The sequence below is a fragment of the Ornithorhynchus anatinus genome, chromosome 11 (genome assembly GCF_004115215.2).
Source record: "Ornithorhynchus anatinus isolate Pmale09 chromosome 11, mOrnAna1.pri.v4, whole genome shotgun sequence".
Classification (NCBI taxonomy): Eukaryota; Metazoa; Chordata; class Mammalia; order Monotremata; family Ornithorhynchidae; genus Ornithorhynchus; species Ornithorhynchus anatinus.
Genome location: NC_041738.1, coordinates 36111060 through 36132978, shown reverse-complemented (window position 1 = coordinate 36132978; position 21919 = coordinate 36111060). Strand labels below are relative to the sequence as shown.

Here is a 21919-nt window from a genome sequence, read left to right as displayed (position 1 = left end):
CCTAGAGTCTGAGCCCCAAGTGGGACAGAGGCAGTCCGACCTAGTTAACTTGTATCAACCCCAGTGTTTGGATAGTGCTTGGCACCAACCAAAAAAAAAAACCAAAACCCAAAGCGGTTTCCAGTGCACGAAGAGCAGAGTGGGAGAAAAAAACAGGCCTGAGAAAACTCAAGTTCACGGACTCAAGCTGTTAGCTGTTATTCAGGAACAATTGTCTGCAATTTGGGGAGATGAAGCAATGGGCAAGTTTTGCTATAGGAGATGGCATAATTAAAGTTAAATCAGGCTTTAAGGGCTATAAATCTAATCATGCCACTTAAATAAAGGTAGCTAAATGCTCAATCAGAGGGTAGAGAATCTCCATCTTGTGTGTGTGCGCTACATGTTTGGATATCTGCTTCAGTGTCAGATGCAAGGATTTCCTGCCCCACAGAGAAGTTAGTCAAGTATTAGGGCAGCTGCTGAGTGCTTGGGAAAATCCAGCCGTAGCAAAATACATGTTTCCTGCCTTCATGGAGCTCACAATCAAATTGTGGAGGAACCTAGTGGATGGAGCACGGGCCTGGGAGGCAGAGGGCCTGGTTTCTAATCCCTGCTTCGCCATTTGCCTGCTATATGACCTAGGGCAAGTCACTTAACTTCTGCCTCTGTTCCCTCATGTGCAAAATGGGAATTCAGTACCTGTTCTCCGACCTACTTAACTTGATGATCGTGTATCTACCTCAGCCCTTACTACATTCATTTATTCATTCATTCAATAGTATTTATTGAGCGCTTACTATGTGCAGAGCACTGTACTAAGTGCTTGAAATGGACAGTTCGGTAACAGATAGAAACAGTCCCTGCCCAGTAACGGGCTCACAGTCTAAACGGGTGGGTCAGCAAAGCAAAACAGAACAAAACAGTCTGGCGTTGATTTCATCAAGACAAATAGAATCATAGATATATACACATCATTAACGAAATATAGTAATAAATATATACAAATATGCTCAGTGCTGAGGGGAGTGGAAGGGGCGGGAGAGGGAGGCATAGGGAGGGGAGGAGGGAAAGGGGGGCTCAGTCTGGGAGGGCCTCCTGAAGGAGGTGAGCTCTCAGTAGGGCTTTGAAGACAGTAGGTGCTTCACAAATTCTGTCATTGTTTTCATTATTCATGAAGGAGAAACAATGCCTGCATCTCTGGTAATGAACTTCAGACATTTATTCCCTACCTGGAAAATTTAACCTTTTGTTCTGATCCTTTCAACATAAGGGATAATGTATGAAATTCATTCCCAGAGGTGCAGTCTGAAACTTATCAAAATTCCTAAATGTGAGGTCCCTAATATATTAGAGGTCGGAAAGCCATCCCAAAATCTTCAGGTGGGTGTCAAGAAAGGCACTTTACTTCAAGGATCCTTTGATGTCATCGTGAGAGACAATACTGAACTGAATCGCAGTGTTTATGTACTTAGGATCATAACCCAGACAGACTGGAATGTGATTGTTTTTAATGAGTTGCCCACCAACTCTGAATCTCAATTTCAGATGTCAGTTAGGATTCAACGTCTGTTTCTAAAATCCCAGGTTTCCAAGTCTCAGCCTTCGTGGGGTTTGCAATCAGACTTTCCTGCAGCAGCGGCATCAGTGACATTGAGGCACAAGTGATCTGGTTCTGTCGCCACCATGTTCCTCTATAACCTGACCCTGCAGCGAGCCACCGGCATCAGCTTTGCCATTCATGGCAACTTCTCAGGTAACTGCCATCTGAGATCCTTTGAGTAGAGAAGCCAAGTTCCCAAGTTAATCATGTTACCGTAGCACCCTTCCCTGCTACAAGATGGGAGTCCTCTGCCACAGGTAAACCAGCATGGCACACTGCAATTAGGGAAAGAGTCGTACTTTCTGAACGGGAAAGGCACTGCAAACATCGCACGTGACAAGAAGGAAAGTCTTTGTGAGTGTACAGTGTAGCCCAGACTGGGTCCTGCATTGGCCTAGGCAGTCGAATTCGCTGCCCGGGAAATTTTAAAAGTTGCAAGATAAATATAGGAAACGGCTTCCCTCAATTTCTGAAGTAGGCTAATTTAATGTAACCATTTGTAAATGAGCTCAGCCCACTGAATCAGTTAGGTACGAGTGCTGAAATGCTCTGAGCCCCTGGCTAAACAACTGCACTGAAATGCCTTTTGAGGGTGTCTAGATGTAAACTTATGAGTAGTACAAGTGAGAAATATTTTCTGTTAGCCAAGTCTATTCAGATTTCACGTGGATTATTTCTTTATCATGGCTAAAGGCCTGACTGGGGAGGGATAGCTTTCCTTTCAGGAAAGTGGTGTTCTAAAGTCTATTAAAGCCTGAGATTTGGACCCCTGGAAATCTTTAGTGGGTATTTACATTTTTTGCTGATGTTTTATGTCATTTTTGAAAAGTAATTTTTGACACTCTTCGATTTATGGACTACTTAGCGGCCCTCCAGCATACAGGCATAGCCAGGGAGTATTTGTTTAGCTTTCCCTATGTGGCACCTGCTAATTCTTCTCTTCTGATAGAGCACATTGGCTTCTGTTGAGATTTCTAATACGGAGACCAGTTGTCTTGGTAGATTCTTGGTCTTCCTGGAAGCAGCTGGGTTATTTTGGGAGCCAATTTTAGCTGTTGCTCATGGCCGTTTTGGTCTTGATGTTCTAGGAACCAAACAACAGGAAATTGTTGTTTCTCGGGGGAAGATCCTGGAGCTTCTCCGCCCTGACCCCAACACCGGGAAGGTGCACACTCTCCTGACGGTGGAAGTGTTCGGTGTCATCCGGTCGCTCATGGCCTTCAGGCTGACGGGCGGCACCAAAGATTACATTGTGGTCGGCAGTGACTCGGGCCGGATCGTCATCCTGGAGTATCAGCCCTCCAAGAACATGTTTGAGAAGATCCACCAGGAAACCTTTGGAAAGAGTGGGTGCCGCCGAATCGTCCCTGGCCAGTTCTTGGCTGTGGACCCTAAGGGCCGAGCCGTCATGATCAGTAAGTGAATTTGAGGACCGGTCTGAAACCGATCTCTGGAAATGGGGTTCTGGCTTGAAGAGTGGCTTCTATTGATTGGGGTGTCCCAGGTTAGAAGTTGTGATCTCCAAAGGGACTTGGCCCTGTCTTTTCAATAGTGAGGGCTGCTGTTCTTGGAATTCTGACAGATTCCCATCGTGGGTAAACTTTTCCCCAGTTTATGAAATAGCCAGGGCAGAAACTAGCCAGAACAGCCTTTATAAAGCTGCTGTCTCCATCCCTGTCGTCCGTCTCCTCCCCCGCCCCGCCTTCTAGGCCGAAACCCACCGGAACCTCCAAGATACTGCCAAGTCATTTAAAATTGGGAAGTGGATCTGTCAGAAAGGAATGGGAAGGCCTGGAATGATGATCCAGATTCATGTCTCTTCTCTGAGATTTCCTCTGGAGAAAATCCTGTTTTTTATCTGATCGGGCCTTCCCCAAACCCTAATAATTCAGGGAGTGTTTTGGGCACAAAGAGTAACCCACAGGGGCACAAACCAGTTTGTCCCTTGATTATGCTGTGTGTCTTATGGAGAAAAGGGGTGTTGGAAAACCAAGTGCTGCAGGCCTAAAGAGCAGTCCTGAGTCACTTGTTGAATATAAGATGTGGTACCATATGTGTGGAAGTTCTCTGTGCGGTGAGTTGAGATGTTCCTCTCCTAACCTGAGGAACTCTTGTGAATGGTTTGCCTCTTTGGTCTCCAGGTGCCATCGAGAAGCAGAAACTAGTGTACATTCTGAACAGAGATGCTGCTGCTCGACTCACCATCTCTTCACCTCTGGAAGCTCACAAAGCCAACACGTTAGTCTACCATGTGGTGGGAGTGGATGTCGGATTTGAAAACCCTATGTTTGCCTGCCTCGAGATGGACTACGAGGTAACGTCCGCCATCCTTACCTCTTTTCTCTCTTCATACTTCTCATTGGAACTGCCAGTGGTTGTGAACTCTCAGTAACGATCTGAAATTTGTCTTTTGGACACTGTGCTTTACTGTAGGAAGCAGATAATGACCCCACGGGAGAAGCAGCGGCCAATACCCAACAAACCCTAACTTTCTATGAGTTGGACCTTGGATTGAACCATGTGGTCCGAAAATACAGCGAGCCACTGGAGGAGCATGGCAACTTCCTTATAACAGGTGCCTCCCCAGCGTTGCCTTCCACCCTCATCCTTGAACCTAGCAGAACTCTACTTCGGAGTGGAGTCCAGCAGATTATTTGCAGGCGGGGTTAAAACTGTGTTAGAAGATAAGACCTTGATTAGATGGAGTCTCCTGAGACCCAGTGGTGTCTGCATGGGGGTCCTCAGGAACCTTCCCAGAGTGGTTTGCCTGAAATGATGACTATTTCATGTCTCTTCTGAGACTCCTGAAGCTCTGGAGATAGCACTTACCTCTCTGATCAGGCATCGGTCTTGGAGCGGTTTCCTGCAGTTGCTGCCAAGCTAAATCAAGGGCTGTTGTATTATCCAGAAATATTAAAAGAGTCCATTGTGTAAGGCCTGGTGCTGGCAATAGGGGGAACGATACATAAAAAGGCCCGGTCCCTGCCCTCGGGGCCCCTACGCCTAATGTGAAAAAGAAAACGATGTTCCCGATGAGATTTACCCAAAGTTCCCCTGCATACAATACTTGAACGTGTAGCTTCAGGGGTACAGCAGCTTACAGATGATGATGATGGTATTTGTTAAGCGCTTACTGTGTGCCAAGCACTGTTCTCAGCACAGGGAAAGATAAAAGGTTATCAGGTTTTGCCACTTGGGGCTCACGGTCATAATCCCCATTTTACAGATGAGGTAACTGAGGTGCAGAGAAGTTAAGTGACTTGCCCAAAGTCACACAGCCGACAAGTGGCGTAGCCAGGATTTGATACCCACCTTCACCTGGCAGCTCAGGCGTACCAACAGCTTGCTGAAGTTACCCAATTTAAATCAAGAGCTGTTTGATATTTTTATTCTAATAGAGCTTTCCCTTTTTTTTTCTTCTTTTTCCTGCAGTCCCTGGCGGCTCAGATGGCCCAAGTGGGGTGCTTATTTGCTCTGAAAACTATATAACCTACAAAAATTTTGGTGACCAGCCTGATATCCGATGCCCCATTCCTAGGAGACGGGTGAGTGTTTTTGGGGTTTTTTTGGGTCAAATTATAATAATGTGCCGGAAGGCAGCTAGAACAAAAAGTGTCCTAAAGTTATTCTTAAGGTATTTTCTTGAACTTTTTGTGATTTCTTACTGATGAGGCAGTAGGGGGTTGCAAGGGAACTAACGTATCTTGATTCACTAGGTTGAGTCAGGTCCATGTCTTCTCTAAGATCGGTTCTAAGGGACCAGTCACAAGACACACATTCTTTACTAATGTTGAGACAGCAAGTAAGTCAGAAAAGGCAGATAAAAAGAAGGGTACATGAAGGAGAAGTAGTTAATATAAATCAGTGTATTATAAGCCCCTCTAGACTGTGAGCTGCTTTTTTTAATGGTATTTAAGCGCTTAATATGTGCCAGGCTGGGGTAGAGTATAATCGGGTTTGGACCAAGTCCAGATCCCACATGGGGCTCACAGTCTTAATCCCCATTTTAGAGATGAGGTAACTGAGGCACAGAGAAGTTAAGTGACTTGCCCAAGGTCTCATACTAGACAAGTGGTGGAGCTGAGCTAGGATCCCAGGTCCTCTGACTCCCGAGCTCTGTGCTTTCTCCCCTAGACCACACTGCTTCTCAGCTTGTCTTTGTTGGCAGGGAACATGCCTTGATTGATTGACTGTGGTCCCATCAAATTTCCTTTTTGGGCAATTTAGTCATCTTACTAGATTCCAAGTTGGAGAAGCCAAGTGATCTTTTTTGGGGGTGGAGTGTGCCCTCTCCAAATTTATTGAGCGTTTACTGTGGGCGGAGCCTTGTTCAAGACATCCCTGCCCTCAAGAAGCTTACAGTCTAGCAGTTAAATAATGCATATAAAAGTTCTTTAAGGCCCTTTTTTCAGGCCCTGGGGCCAAGTTTAGCAGTGGCCTCTTCTTGGGGTTCCAGTCAGTGAATATTTATTGGTAAAAACTTGGTTGGATACTAGGCATATTCTTTTGGGTTTGGAAAAGCTGGGAAATAGTTTAATAACTAAACGTGGTATTATGTGTTTATGTGCTAAGTACTGGGGTATTTTCAAGATAAAACACACATAATCCTTGTCCCACCCAGGGTTCAAAGTCTAAGAGATTAGTCCTGGACCAGTCTCCCCCTATTTCAGGAGTTGGAATTCTGGGCTATGTCCCAGTAGTGGAAATTAAATATTTGGTATCTTCTCTGTGTATGTGGATATAGATATATATCAGGTATCTTCCCTGATTTGGGCATGTGGGAGATCATATTTTTGCCCATGCCCAGTGTCTGACAAATGAAATATAATTCTTAATAGTTTCCAGTTGGACTAGTGTGGGTCTACTATCACATTGATTGGGATTGACTCCAGTTTGGCCTGTCCCTGAAATTTTCAGAGGACACTTTAGGAACTGGGGTACATTTGGGTTAAATGAACATTTACTTTCAGACTCTGCCATATCTGTAAGTTAAGCCAGTTTTGTAATAAGGGAATTAATTACATCACGGGCTCTGCTCCCTGCCTGAAATGATGAGTTCACTTCATGTCTCTTCTCTGAAATCTTCCCTGGAGACACAATTAACCTCGCTGATCTGATCAGGCTGCGTGGAAGCAGAGCTCTTCTGTACCAGAAACCCCTGAGGGGTTGCTAGCCGGCGAGAATTTTGAGCCATCCGGTTTCCCTGTAGGTGACTGGGCTTCTCGGGGCCAGTTGGCTTGGTCACTAAACTGGCATTTGGAGAAGCCTTGGAAAATTTTCACTGAGGACAGAGGTGGATAATAACCTTCACTGTCCACCGCTGCCTCTTGTGATGGGTTTTCCAATAAGGGAAGTATTTCACCATTGTCATTATCATTTTCCTTTCATCCACCCACCCTCCAGAATGATTTGGATGACCCCGAGAGAGGGATGATCTTTGTCTGCTCTGCCACCCACAAGACCAAGTCAATGTTCTTCTTCTTGGCCCAGACTGAGCAGGGAGACATCTTCAAAATTACCTTGGAGACTGATGAGGACATGGTAAGTGGAGAGATGAACCTCTCCTCGGTGATTCCACCTTTATGGGAAGCTTTATGTTTTAACCTATTTTTTAGCTATCGTTGTCACCCCTTGATTGTTCACATTGTTTTACGGTATTTAAGTGCTTCCTATGTGTCAAATAGTGTTCTAATCGCTGGAGTAGATACAAGTTAATTAGGTTTGGATCACAGTCCCTGTCTTGCATGGGGCTCACAGTCTAAGTAGGAGGAAGAATAGGAGAACCGAGGCCCAGAGAAGTTAAATGGTTTGCCCGAGATCACACAGCAAGCAGTTGGCAGAGCCGGGATTAGAACCCACATCTTCGGACTCCCTGGCCCGGGCTCCTTCCCCAGGCCATGCTGCTTCTCGCTGTTAAATGAGATATGGGAAACTCCAATCCTGGAAATGAGTTCCTGAGTGTTCTCCGGTAAAGATGTTTAAGAACAGTATAGGTGCACACTCTACTCTCGCACGAGAGCACTTGCCAGTGGGATTTCAAATAATAGGGTTGGTAGAAACCCCATATGGCTTTGTGGCTACCACTGCCATTACTGGAAGGCAGTTGGTGAGATCCCATGTTTCGCTCCTAACTTTGATGCTTTGGAGGTGCTCAAGAAATATCAGAGGTCCAATTGAAGGGCAGAGAGCCTTTTCCCAGTTGGAGAGACTATATTCAGTTGTATTTATTGAGCACTTACTTTGTGCAGAGCACTTTACTAAGCACCTCAGACTACTGATTCATTCATTCAGTCAACTTGTTTTAGCTCTTCAAAGGAAGCAATGTGTCCGTGTCTTATTTAGGCAACTCTGTTGTGCCTTCTCCTGAGAGTAGTGTAATTTCTATATTGGCCACAGTTTAAGAGGCATAATTTGCCTAGGTGCGGCTTTACTGTTGGGAAACACAGCGCTTGTCCTAAAATTGCTGCCCAGGAATCCCTCCGATCAGTTCAAGATTTTCCAGACTGAGTGGCAGGGAGGGGAAAGGAGGAGTTGTAGCCTCCCTCCTATTCCCACCCCTCTTAAGATCAAGTACCATTCCTGTGGACTCTCAGCTCTTCGGGAGACATGCAGAAGAAACAAGCAGTGTAAACTTGCTGCTTTATCTTTCAAGTATAACCTGTCATTATCACTCCCTTTTGCTGGGTTGAAAACCGGCCTAGTATTTTTTTAGTGGTATTTGCTAAGTACTTGCTCTAAGTCAAGCACTCTTCTAAGTGCTACGATAGGTACGAGCTAATCATGTTGGATGCTCTTTTATAGTATTATTATAGTATTTAAGCATTTACTTTGTCAAGCACCATTCTAAGCTCTAGGATAGATAAAAGTTAATCAAGTTGGACATGGGCCCTGTCTCACCTAGGACTCATAGCAGAAGTGGGAGGGAAAACAAGTATTTACAGTTGAGGAAACTGAGGTGCGGAGAAGGTAAGTGATTTCCCCAAGGTCACACAGCACACAGTTGGTAGAGCCAGAATTAGAACCCAGGTCCTCTGACTCACAGGCCCAGACTCTTTGCCCTAGGCCGTGCTGCTTTCTTATTTACTGAAAACCCAACAGCACGTTCATTCATTCAATAGTATTTATTGAGCACTTACTATGTGCAGAGCACTGTACTAAGCGCTTGGGATGAACAAGTCGGCAACAGATAGAGACAGTCCCTGCCGTTTTCTAAGCGCTCAATAAATACCATTGACAGTGATGATTGTCAAGAGTTTTGTTCGACACCCAAAGGAATGGGCGACCATTAGAAGTTTTTGAAGAGATGAGGGACAAATGCAGACCATCATTTCAGAAAAGCAATCTGGGCAGCGGAACAAAAGTAGGAACTGGTGGTAGGGTGTTCAGCCGGTGCATAGTCAAGCTAGGGTGTCTGAACCAGAACGGTGGGCACTGGAGGAAGGGTGGAGTGTGGAGATGCCGTGGAGGAAGAGCCAGCGGGATTTGGTGACGAGACCGAATGTGGGGTTTGAAAGAGGCAAGGATCAAGGATAGTGCCAAGGTTACAGACATGAGAGGATGTGCGAGATGTGATGAGGATGGTAATGTTACCTGGGAGGTGAAAATCAGGGTGGAGGTGAGAATTTGGGAGGGAAACTGAAGAGCTTCAATGCACTCATCTCTCTGTTTCAGGTGACAGAGATCCGGCTGAAATATTTTGATACTGTGCCAGTGGCTGCTGCCATGTGTGTCCTCAAGACAGGCTTTCTCTTTGTGGCATCAGAATTTGGAAATCAGTGAGTATCCCCTTCATGGTTTACTAATATTGGCGGTATTTTGTTAAATGCTTACTATGTACTAAGCACAAGATATTCAGGCTGGGTGCCGTCCCTGTCCCACACAGGGCTCCCAGTTTAAGGGGGAGAAAGCTGGCATCGTATCCCCATTTTACAAATGAGGCAACAGAGGCATGGAGAAGTTAAATGACTTGTCCAAGATCACCCAGCAGACAGGTGTCAGAGTCAGGATTCGATCCCAGGTCCTCTGACTCCCAGGCCCGTTCTCTTTCCACTAGGCCACGCTGTTTCTCCTCATTTGACCTTGGTTGGGTAGTGGAGATTGGAATAGCCCGGTTCAAATCAGGCTAGAACCGAAACTGCCTTTGGAAAACTTAAGCACAAGGAGGCAGGAGACTGTAGTTCTGTCACTTACTGTCTTTGGGTAAATGATTTAACATCTCTGGGCCTCAGTTTACTTCCAGAAAGTAGGAGTGGTCAATGTGTGCTCTTCTTACCCCTGAAGAAATTTTTAAAGACCAGAAAAAGGAAATCTGTAGAGCTTCTTTTACACAGGTTTATTGTTCAGTGACAGATGTTAACTGTGTTTTTAAGATGTGTGGTACCTCTTAATTAACTGGAAGGATTTGAAAAATTCCTAGGGAATAAAATGGCCAGCAGTTTTTGGAAATGGAGGGAGAGCTGATATGAGCTTACTTTTACTGCATTTAAAAAGTTGCACCAGAGCAAACAGGGGAGATTGTTTTGGGTGGACATACCTCTAAATTGTATTCTTAAATGTGACATCTGTCGAATTATTTCTTAGCTCTGTTGTGCTGCCATCGTTTCATTTTCCAAGTAATTAGTGGCGAGCAGTCCTTGGTTTTGTAATGATAGAATTAAAGGCACTCGTGATTATATAGCTTTACACTTGAAATCCGTAATGACTGCATAATGGTGGTATTGACATTAATCTTCAGTGACAGTAATACCGCCGCACATTGTCAACATCCCTATTGTGGAGCCCCCACATTGTGCCTAATAGACATTTTGTGAGTTTACAATAGAAGCAAGTCTTGCCTTTGAAGAATTAATCTAACAGATCAGAAACCAGGTTATTTGAAAGAGCAGATTTTGATTTGCTTGCAGTACCACCACTAATATCTGTCTCTCCCTTCTCGACTGTAAACATAATAATAATAATGGTGGTATTTCTTAAGTGCTTACTATGTGCAAAGCACCGATCTAAGCGCTAGGGGAGTACAAGGTGATCAGGTTGTCCCATGTGGGGCTCACAGACTTCATCCCCATTTTACAGATGAGGTAACTGAGGTCCAGAGAAGTGAAGTGACTTGCCCAAAGTCACACAGCTGGAAAGCGGCGGAGCCGGGATAAGAACCAGCGACCTCCGACTCCTAAGCCCGTGCTCTTTCCACTGAGCCACGCTACATTCTATGGGCAGGGGACGTATCTGCTAATTTTGTATTGTGCTCTCCCAAGTGCTTAGTCCAGTGCTTTGCACACTGTAAATACAATCGATAAAATTCCAGAGTTGCTGGGGCCACGAACCGCCAGTACTGATGGTGCCTGGCCCCAGTCCCGGTGACGGACCTTGGTTTCCATTAGTCATTTTTCCCCCACCAGTCGGGGAACTGACTTAGTATTTAATGCTTACTTTCCGGATCGAAAGATCAACATATTTGGGAGTCTTTTATTACGATCTATTTTGCTCATCCACACGTTGCTGCTGCTCCCTCGTAGTAGCTGCCTATGGGCCAGTTTTGTGTTCACTGGCCAGAGGGCAGTAGTGAAGCTGAAAATAATATGCAGTGGCCAGGAACAATTCGGTAGTGTTCATCCAAGGGCTTGGGCCTTGAGAATCTCCTCCCAGCTTCCAAACCGGGTTGCTTTAACTTTGACTAGTAGAAGACTATGCCGAACCTCAGGGACTTGGAATGAGCTACTGGCCCAATACACAACCAGCTATTAAGATTGGGTCAGTAGAAGGTGAAACCAGTGAGTTAGAATGAGCTCTTTGGATCGCCTGTGACCTTGCTTTTTACACACCCCTCCATTTAAATGAATGACTGAGAAATATTGTTACCGTCAGTTGTATCAGGTTCAGTCTTGCCTGCAGTACAGACCAGAAACAGTTTGGAAATAACCATTGTTTCTTTAAAGGGAGTAGTCATTTTTCTTGCTGAAGTTCTGAAGGAGAATTATAGGTCGGCTCATTGGCCCTAGGATCCTCTTCTTTCCGAGCCTCACACCCTGATCCTTTCTCCCACTGGGGGTTGGGCTGACCGAAAGCATGTGGCCCTTCTGTTCTCCCCTCCAGTTACCTGTATCAGATCGCCCACCTGGGAGATGATGACGAGGAGCCAGAGTTCTCTTCTGCCATGCCTTTGGAAGAGGGAGACACATTCTTCTTCCAGCCTCGACCTCTGAAGAACCTGGTGTTGGTGGATGAGCTGGACAGCCTCTCCCCCATCTTGTTCTGCCAGGTACAGCTTGTCCTTTAATAATAATAATTGTGCTACTTGTTAAGCGCTTACTATGTGCTGGGCACTGTACTAAATCCTGAGATAGATCCTTTCTCTTTGCTAATAGGAGCTGCTACCAGCTCCTGGTGGGGGGATTATTTAGTATCGGGTCATCAGGCTTTGCATGTGTTGCCTTTAGGGGAGGAGACCACCTGTGGTTAATTCAGAGGGCTTATGACCAGCCTAAGTGATAATGATTCTTCCTGTCTCTTCTCTGAGATTTGCTATGAAGAGGCTTGTATTTTTATTCCTCTGATCAGACTGGTGAAGGAACTTCCTAGCTCTCCTCATTTGCAGAGTTGGTCTGAGTGCTTGCCAGACGTGACCTGGGCCATGCCATAGTGGGTCAAGCTAAAGATCCATGGGTCTGACAGGGTCATCTATTGGGTCTTGGAGGAACAGACGATGCTTGCCCTTCTCGATGTCGGGCACCAATGCACATATATGCACACTTCGTGGGGCCTGGCTTTCAATGTAATGGAAGGAAAACTGGTGCTGGCCAAAGGAGTTTATGGCCTTCCTGTTTTGTCTTAGAAAATGAAAGGTCGTGGGAAGGGAACCTATCTGCTACCTCTGTTTTGTTGTACTCAAACGCTCAGTACAGTGCTCTTCCCATAGTAAGTGCTCAATAAATACTATCGATTGGTTGACTTTGCTTGTCTGAAGTTGCCAAGTGACTTTCACCTGCTGAATTTCTGCCAGCAGAATGAGGGTTTCATGGTTCAAGGTAAAGCTCATTTGCATACTTGGTGTCAGAAGTGTGAAGCGACATCTTGAACAGTGTTTGGGGCCAAGGTTGTGTTTGGTAAGGGCAGGCAAACAGAGAGGGTTGTGTTTCTGAGATCATAGTTGCCCACTTTTCATTTTGGACAAAAAGGAGGCAGCAGTTTGAGGGGGATGAGGCTCGTAGGGGCCAGGCTTCAAAGAGCTCCTAGGCCAGAAAGCGTTGGGCTCTCTTCTGTCTCGATTGGAAACTCCCAGTACTTGTCAGAGACCTGGAGATGAGCAATCTTGGTTGTCCAGCTCAGAAAACTGGGGATTGATCACTGCTAGTGGCCTTGCAGAGTAAGCAGCTCTGTCTAGAGCAATTCTCTCTTAACCTTTCTTCCTTTGTGCAGATAGCAGATCTGGCCAATGAAGACACCCCACAACTCTACGTGGCCTGTGGTAGAGGACCTCGGTCATCTCTGAGGGTCCTGAGGCATGGACTTGAGGTAAGGTCTGATCTTTCGGATCATATGATAAGGAAGAAATGGGCTTGATCACTGGAGCCCTGAGGACCTGTGATAATGAAGTGGGAGCTAAAAGTGATTCCTATTGCTGGGTGAATTAAAGATTACTCGAATGGAGAAATAAGAACAGTCAAAAAAGTGATTAAGTGGGAATGAGGAAACTTGCATTATCAGACTCAGCATAGAAAATAATCTGCCTTTCAAAATGAGATGGCCAAAGCAAATCATTCACCATTTCCTTCCCCTGAGGCATTTTTGTCTCATTGTTTTTGGTGTTGATGGAGTCATTTTCCTTGCCTCTCATCTTAGAGAAACAGTGTGGTCTAGTGGATAGAGCACAAGCTGGGAGTCGGAAAGACCTAGGTTTTAATCCCGGCTCTGCCACTTGTCTGCTGTGGGCCTCGGGCAAGTCATTTAAACTTCTGTGCCTCAGTTACCATGTCTGTAAAATGGAGATTAAGACTGTGAGTGCTGTGTGGGATTTGGACTACGTCCAACCTGATTACCTTGCGTCTGCCTCAGCACTTAGTCCAGTGCCAGGTACATAGTAAGCACTTAACAAATACCATTAAAAAAGGTCTGGCTATATTGAACTGTCTGCTCCAGAACTTTTGCTGCAGACTAAGAAGTGAAATGTTAGGCATTTTCTCTGAGCCGTTGTGCTATCTTTAGCTACTGGTGCCTCTAAGAGGGGCTTCTGGTTTGGTTTAATTAGGGCACATAGTTGATTTCCTATTTTAAGTTTAAAGAAAATCTTTGAACCTGGAAGATTTTAATCTTCCTTTCGGCTTGCTTCTTCACTCCATTCATCTGTAAGGACTCAAGCAGAGCCACTGACTAGCTTCCTTTAGCTCCCACTTTACAGAGGGCCCTGGACAATTTGTGCAGCTGATTCCTAATCAGAGACTTGAGTGTGAGGTTGCTTTAGGGAGAAGAGAAGCCAACTCTGTTCAGACTTTCACTGCCCTCCTGCCGTAGCTGTTCTAGCCCTATCAGTGGCTAGAGAAAGGATTGCTAGGCTCCCCCAGGGATCTGGCATAGGTCATAAAAATGTTGACTCTGTTCTGTGTCTATAGCTGAGAAAACAGATGTGGTTATTGACCTAGCTGCCTGCCATCCTCCTTTCTGGGTACTTCGATTTTTGCTTCTGAGATCAATCATCAGTTGAGTTGCTTCCCTCTTTCTTTCGGGGCTTTTGCTGACTGGTCTTTCTCCACCTGGCAGGTATCTGAAATGGCTGTCTCCGAACTGCCGGGTAACCCCAATGCTGTCTGGACTGTTCGGCGACACATCGAAGGTAAGCAATCTTTCCCCACCGGCTCGACAAGGTACCAAGACTTAAAAGGCTAGAGGCTGCAGTCAAGATGCTTCTGTCTCTTTTATCCAGCACAAGCTTTGGGAGGTTTTCATTCTGTTGGCCAGTTCAGGATCTGTTTGCTCAGTCATCCCCCTTTGTCAATCAGGCTTCCTGGTTGTGGCTAATTTTTAAGAGCCAGAGCTCTGAGCTCCAGACCTTCTGAGCTCCAAGGATGAATTAGTGAGAGGGAAAGTGGATCTAGGAATTGGCAGGTATTTCTTCTAACCTTTCACCACTGTTCTGCAGCAGCTTGGGAGAGGCTGCCGGGTAACAGTGGAGTCCCAAGAGGTCGTAGGGATTGCCCCAAGTTTATTGCCATGAAAACCTGCCTCCCTGAAAATCTTTTTGTTTTTTTCCAGTTTGTTTCAACTCTTAGGACAGCAACCGGTGGTGTTTGTGCTCTCCTAGCTCATTCCGAGGGCTGAGAGTTTTAATTTTACTTTTCTAAAACGTAATACCATAGGATAATGCTCTTTTGTGGGGGGGATTTGGCCAATGTGAGAAGCCGGGTATGGTGGACAGTTTTGTTAAAGGAAGCCAAGGATTCCCTGCTTGAACTACCTCTTGAGTAGCAGGGAAGGCTGGCATTATGGAGTTTGCAGAGTTAAAGGGAAGTGGAGGAAGCCTAACTACTAGTTTTAAGGCCTTTAGGAGGTAATGAGATTGAATCATTTTAAGCAAAGATGGAATCATCACCACCTCCTTAAAAGCTGAAAACGAATCACAAAGTCTAGTAGAGCTTTCAAGTTTCCCATTCCAAAGTAATGATCCTGACCCAGGAGTCCCTTTGGCAATGTTGTAACCTTTGTACAAGAATATCTGAGGGTGGGTTAGGTAACCCCAGGGCCTAACTCAGAGCATATTATAAGTGTTGAAAGATCTTGAAGTCTAATATTTTTGTTTTGCGGAGCCATCCCAAGAGTGAACTTGAACATTACTAGAGGAATGTAGTTACTCAGCTAGCTAGAGATCGACTTGAATGGATATCACCCTTGAGTTGGCTGTAGGGTTCAGTTTGGTGTGAACAGGAAATAGCTGGGAACAAGGCCATGAACAGGAAATAGCTGGGAACAGGGCCATGGTACACCCAGGCTCTAGAGAATTACCAGATTCACACTTTTATGAAGATTTCAGAATTGTGTTCCCGGAAATGTAACTCAAGACGAACATAGTATGTTTATCTTGCAACATCTTGCAGAAGTGGCAGGGCTTTGGAGTTTGTTATAAACCAGGGATACCTTGAACAGAGCAAGGGAATGTGGGAAGCGTCCTGGAAGTTTCAAGAAATGTGCCAGCTTTGCCCTAAATTATTACTACTTCACCCCCTAGTCCATAGTTACGGTCAACACAGAAATCCTCCCAACATGCAACACAGCCTGACCAAAGTGACTGATGGGAGCCTTGTTTTATGGTGGGACTTGTGACCGGGTAATAAGCTGGAAATCAAGCCTCCACAGAGTTTGTCTAATTGAGCCATTTATCACTCCTTTCTTGCCTCCGTGTACATTCCTTTTCTCCAGAAGCCCCAGGTTACAGTTGGGTGACTTAGCCATCTTATCCGCACAGGCTGCAGTCTTCGAGGCAAATACTAACTAACCCTGGCTGGTACTTGGCGATGCACACTACCAATACCAAGCCTTTTTTTCTCTTCCACAGGTGGCTGGTGGAGGTGCTGATCACCACAGGTGTGTACCTACTGCTAGGGTCAACTGTGCTGGCTTGCAGGTTACCCAGGGAGAGGGAAATGCAAAGTCTTGGGACTGCCTTGACAGCAAAGCAATTCCCGGAGTGCAACTTTGCAGGTGGAAATCCAACTGCATTGAATTGACATTGTGCTTCCACCTCCTCAGACCTTCAGCATTGAGGCTAAAAGCTGTTTACCCGGTGCCCCACCCCCACCCACAACCATATCCTCCTGTCAAGTCTTAGGGAACATGCAAGGAACACCGCTTCTTGGCCAGGCTAGAGAGTGAGGAATTATCTTCTCCCCAACCTGAGGTGGCAGACATTGCACATTCTAGAGCCAAGAGTTGAAGGATCCCAGGAAAGCATCCTCCACGTTCAGGGACCTGATCGAGGCTGGAGAAGAGCAGCATAGGCATTGTCTGTATTAGTAAAACAAGGTGGATCAGATGATTTGGGCGAAATGTTTTTAGTTTGAATGGGGTTGGGTGTTGTTTTTTTTGTTGTTGTTGTTTTGTGAACTCCTGGGTCACCCCGCTGATCATCCCAGTTCTTTGTTTTATTTTAGAGGGGCCCAGGCTAGCCGGCGACTCTCCAGCCGGGATTTTCACACAATGGGAAAGCGGACAGAAGGGGGAACATTCCCCTCCCACTTACTTTCATTGGGCAGCCCAGCAGGGGTTGAACCGAAGGGTCCGCTGAGACCGGGCACAATGGCTCCCCTCAGTCTGTGGTGACTAAGCTTTTATCTCTCTGGTGGGGGTTGTGCTGGAGCGGTTACTGGTTCACGTGTTTACTTTGTTCGGTCAGATTAATAGCTTTTATTGATTGTGGGTTTGTTAGCACCATCCCACAAGACTGAATAAAGAGCCACATAAATATTTATAACTCCCTAGGGACATGCTACAAATTAAAGCTGATGTGGGGGTTTTTTGCAGCCTGTAACAGATTTGCAAGGATTAGGAGCCTTATGGCAATTGATCAGGTGTGTTGGAGAGGGGAGTAGGATCCACCTAACCCTTTGGGTCATTTTGTACTGACCTCAGCTGACTTCTGCTCAGGAAGAAGCTGCAGAGTGTCCAGAAAATGTTTTGGGGACTTTGGGAGTGATTGCGGGAATGAACTGTGATATTTGAAAATCGGTCGATACTCTTTCAGCTAAAGAAATTTACCGATCAAGATGTCAGTTGATGCAGCATCATTGACCATATAATAATTATGGTAATTGTTAAGTGCTTACTATGTGCAAAGCGCCAAGGTAAATACAAGGTAATCGGGTTGTCCCATGTGGGGCTCACAGTCTTAATCCCCATTTTACAGATGAGGGATCTGAGGCATAGAGATGTGAAGTAGCTTGCCCAAGGTCACGTGGCAGACGAGTGGTGGTGGAGCCGGGATTAGAACTCACGTCCTCTGACTCCCAAGCCTGTGCTCTTGCCACTAAGCCACGCTATCTCTGTACTCCAGTGGCTACCTTAGAAGTCGGCCGCCTTGTGGTCCTGACTGTAGTTCCATCGGTCTTTGGGTGAGGTTGGACGGAACCCTTAGGAGAAACAGGTCAGATCTCCTTCACTTTGGGGGCAGTCAGTTTCCCATTTGGGCCAGCTCCGGCAACTGGGAAACGGCCGCCAGGACTTTGACTTTAATTCGTTGTCTCGCGAGGCCCTGCTGGTGTCAGAATCTAGTAATGGGAAACAAGGGACAGAAATGAAAGCCTCCCTCTGTAAACTTTCAGCCAGGCAATAATTGGCAGTCTTGCTCAACAGTGTTCTTTCAAATGTCGAGTGCCAAGCGGAACATCTCCCCCAGCTACGGCTTACGGGAAGCCAAATTGTAAAATCTTGGTTTCTGTGGGTTTCTGTTCCATCGGTGGACTCCACCCAGATTGCTAGAGAATTTTGCCCTCAGGTACAGGGTGAGGGCTGCTGATGTGGAGAGACGACTTCTCAAATGCCTGAAAGTATTTGGCTTGGAAAGCCACCTCCATTTTTGGCCAAAGAGAAAGAAGCAAAGAATGTGGTTGCTTGTTCAGGGTTACTCAGGCATGTGCGTGCAAGGTTAGAAATAGTGTTCTTGGTGGACAGATTGGAGAAGAGTTTCTGGGAGAGATTTCATCTTTGGCATTTGACCTGTAAATGACTCCGCTGTCATCTAACACCCCACCAGTGGATTGCTGGACGAGCGGTTACGGTATTGTGAATCTCTCTGCCTTTTAAGTTTCAGTGTGGTGGATTTTTATTTCACCTTTTGGTCTATATATATAAGCCCAGGCTTCTTTCATATAGGGCAACATAGGAACTCCAGCCCATTAGCAGGGAAGGGGGAAAACTCACGTATGCTTAGTACAGTGAGTGAGCAAAGCCCTGGGCTAAAAAGAGATCGGTGGAGGGAGGAAGCTTGGAATGAATTTGCCTGCGGCCCCTAACACAGGGCCAGCTGTTCAGAGGTTCCCTGATTTGGACTCTGGGACCAGCCTTAAGTAATTTCTCACATACACGTTTTCTTTCTTTATCTCTCTCTCACTCTCACTCACTGGCACTGCCAGACTTGAACCCCAGAAGTCTGCGCTTCTAAGCTTTATGTATAAGTAGAAGAAACATAGAAAAATAGAAAGAACAAGACTCCTTGACATAAAAAATGAGAGGCAAATGTCCGCTTTAGTTTGTCAGCCCTTAAAGAGCCCGGCCCCTTAGGGCCTCCTCCATTGATCGGTTGGTTGCCATCCAGAATGTTCCTCAAGAGCTCTCCCTTGTTCTTCACTCTTCATATGCATTGTTGCGCTGACTCTCAGAAAGGGAAAGAAGAGGGGGAGGAGGAGGGGCACAGGCCCAGGGCAAGCATTCCAATCTGAAGAAAAATCTCAAAAGGTTGCTGGGAAGATCCACAGGCATTAATCTGGATAATTGGGGCTGAAATTGGGTATGTCGTGGAAATCTGATGGCCTGCATCTACTGGACTTATTTAAGGAGTATTAGTTAAGGCAGTTTAGTATACAGGTCTAGTCCTCTGGTCTATTATAGAAACTCATTAGTGTTTGTTTATCTAAACTGTTTCCTTAAGGAATAGTTGGTTTTAGTCAGTCGTTCTTAGTCCACAGAAATTTGTTCAAGTCATTATGCCATATTAACTATCTGCAAATGTTAAAGACTAGCAATATAAACTTTCCGCTTGCCTCTATTCCTTTTCATATTAGGAAGGTCTAGGATCCTCTCCCACTTCTACCCCTGCGCCCCATTACAGTTATCCTTGCTGCAATTTGGGTTACTCTACATTTCCTCCCCTTGGGCCTTTGCTCTCTAATAATTCTCTTGCAGTTTGCAATGGAAGCAGTTGGGAGATACCCAATAGTATCTCCTTTGGGCTATGATTGGGCAGCTGTCCCAAATTCATATCCTCAGCTTCAGTACCTAAAGAGAGTGGTGTATTTGCTCTATAAGCCATCTGCCCACGCCCGGATCACTACAGTATCAACTTAACCCCACCTGGACATAAGTTTCTGATTTTGGTTAGGGCAAATTTAGCTCATTTGAGCTCGTATTTGAGGTGTTCGTGTCTCGGCAGAAATTGAAAATTAGTCCTTTTCCAAACTGGGGAGGCTGTTATTTGCTTCAGGGGTTGGCCTTGCACTTCAAGAGCCTGGTGCCTTGCTGATGGGGCACTTTGTACATTTCTTGACCTTGAGTTTGCCGAGAGCTGGTGATCACAGATAAGGAGTTGGGCTCTTGGTGGGCTTCTGTAAAGGACCTCTTAGTTCTGTGTATATATGAAGGCATGCTTAGAGTTGGAGCTCTTGCAGGTGCCCAGCTAACCAGCTCCTCTCTCCCCTCTCTTCTTTCCCTAGACGAATTTGATGCCTACATCATCGTGTCTTTCGTGAATGCCACCCTGGTTCTCTCCATCGGGGAAACTGTAGAGGAAGTGACTGATTCCGGATTCCTGGGTACCACCCCAACCTTGTCCTGCTCCCTATTGGGAGATGATGCTTTGGTGCAGGTAAGGAATTCAAGTCATCTTGTTGACAGATCTACGTTTTGCCCACTACTGAGGTATTGGCTGCAGTGACCTGATAGGATGTCCCCAAGTTTGATCAAGAACGTGACAGTAATAAGCCTCTTCTTTGGCCTTTCCCAGAGGCAGAATAGCTTAGTTGGGTACTTTTTAGCACTGGAAACCGAGAGCCCAGGATTTTGTGTCAATTCTGCCACTAACTCGCTGACGAAGTAATTACCCTTGAGTTCCCTAACTGTTAAAGGGTGAGAATAATCCCAACTTTGGGCTTACTGGAACCAGATAGCATAAATCCAAAAATTGGTTTAAAGTTGATCTCTCCTATGACCTGTTGCTCCCACTTGAGTTGACCGACTGTCCTTTGCCTTTGACTAAGGGCTGTGGGAGCTTTTGGTCCAACAGGAAGGGAGGTGTAAATGAGGGACCACCCGAGTGACGGTGAAATCAAGCCCCTTCTGGTTTAATCTCTAGGTGTATCCAGACGGTATCCGTCACATCCGAGCGGACAAGAGAGTGAATGAATGGAAGACGCCGGGAAAGAAGACTATCGTCAAGTGTGCCGTGAACCAGCGGCAAGTGGTGATTGCCTTGACTGGAGGAGAGCTGGTCTACTTTGAGATGGACCCCGTACGTGACTTTGAACCAATTTCTCCACGGCTGTGGGGTTGAGAGTTGGAAGGGAGAGACTGTGTTCTTTTCTGTCTCAGATGTGTTCCCTGAGAGACCTGAAGTGAGAGGTCAGCCCTAGGTTAAATCCTTTCCCATAATGCAGAGATCCTACATTGGAGGAAACAGCCTCTTGGATCTAAGAGTGTAAGGAAATTCCACCCAAAGCATACTAGCTCCCTCTCCTCACCCTTTCCCATTAAAGTGTTTGCTTTACAGGACTGCAGCCTGTTAGCTTCTCCTTAACCTACTCACCTCTGCTCTCCAAAGCTTTCCTATAAAAGGTAGAAGCCGCAAGCAGAGTTCCAGTGTATTACCTTGCAACGTACCCAGTCGTGGTTTCTGGGTGTGACTTGCCTCCCAGGGTTCCTGTAAAAATGGCACGGTCTGCCTGTGATCTTTAATTGTATATTTCCCCAACTGATTAAGTATACAAAACACTGACTCCAGGTGGCCCAGAATGCCCCTAGTAGTAGGATTTATTGAGTGCTTACTGTAAGTAGAGCACCGTACTAAGTAAGCGCTGGGGAAGAATACACAAGTGGGAATTAGACCCAGTATCTGTCCCTTGGGCTTTGGGCCTTAGGAGCTATGAGTTTCACTGACGGTGGTCCAAATGTGACACATGGATGGGAAGTTGAGAAATGAATAAAAAAGGATTTAAAGCTGATGTTGATAGTGACAGAGGTGCCTACTTTTCATTCTGAGCACAGGAGCGAAAGGGGGCTGGGTTTTTTGGGAGAATGAGACTGGGGATGGGCCCGAGCTTCAAAGAGATAATAGACCAGAAGCCTCCATTTGGGGTCTTTTCATCCCTGATTGGAAACTTTGAAAGCCTGTCAGAGGCCTGGGATAAACAATTCTGAGAAATCACCAGCCGCCAAGTCTGTAGGGGTCATCTCTTCCAAGGATGGGGATCACAGTTTGTGATTCGCTTGGAGGTTATCTGGAGTTTCTCAAATGCGTTTTCCCAACCAGAAACAGGTTCTCTTATCCAAACAGGGCTAAGTGTACCTGCAGGGTTGTGAGGATCCGCTTCTCGGAGGGTATGGTGCCTCAGCTTCAGGTGAAGCTGAGAGGGTTTGGGCTGGGAC

The 21919-nt window shown here is 46.0% G+C and overlaps 1 protein-coding gene and 4 non-coding genes across 6 annotated transcripts in view; all 5 read left to right on the top strand.

The window, feature by feature from the left end:
- SF3B3 (splicing factor 3b subunit 3) overlaps positions 1-21919 on the top strand; it is a 35614-nt gene that overhangs the window by 3243 nt on the left and 10452 nt on the right. For both annotated transcript variants that reach the window (XM_001506404.5, XM_007671963.4), the window contains exons 2-13: positions 1567-1735; positions 2671-2997; positions 3724-3896; positions 4016-4157; positions 5015-5127; positions 6986-7123; positions 9254-9357; positions 11675-11840; positions 12998-13093; positions 14336-14408; positions 19993-20144; positions 20631-20786. In XM_001506404.5, the coding sequence (XP_001506454.1) occupies positions 1666-1735; positions 2671-2997; positions 3724-3896; positions 4016-4157; positions 5015-5127; positions 6986-7123; positions 9254-9357; positions 11675-11840; positions 12998-13093; positions 14336-14408; positions 19993-20144; positions 20631-20786 (1710 nt within the window). In that variant the 5' untranslated portion in view covers positions 1567-1665. The remainder of the gene's footprint in view (positions 1-1566; positions 1736-2670; positions 2998-3723; positions 3897-4015; positions 4158-5014; positions 5128-6985; positions 7124-9253; positions 9358-11674; positions 11841-12997; positions 13094-14335; positions 14409-19992; positions 20145-20630; positions 20787-21919) is intronic.
- On the top strand, positions 3370-3452 carry LOC114815368. The gene has a single exon (XR_003763131.1). It is a non-coding gene; the product is annotated as a small nucleolar RNA SNORD111 (small nucleolar RNA).
- Positions 4346-4427, top strand: LOC114815370. Its single transcript, XR_003763133.1, has one exon. It is a non-coding gene; the product is annotated as a small nucleolar RNA SNORD111 (small nucleolar RNA).
- Positions 6622-6707, top strand: LOC114815367. The gene has a single exon (XR_003763130.1). It is a non-coding gene; the product is annotated as a small nucleolar RNA SNORD111 (small nucleolar RNA).
- Positions 12059-12143, top strand: LOC114815369. The gene has a single exon (XR_003763132.1). It is a non-coding gene; the product is annotated as a small nucleolar RNA SNORD111 (small nucleolar RNA).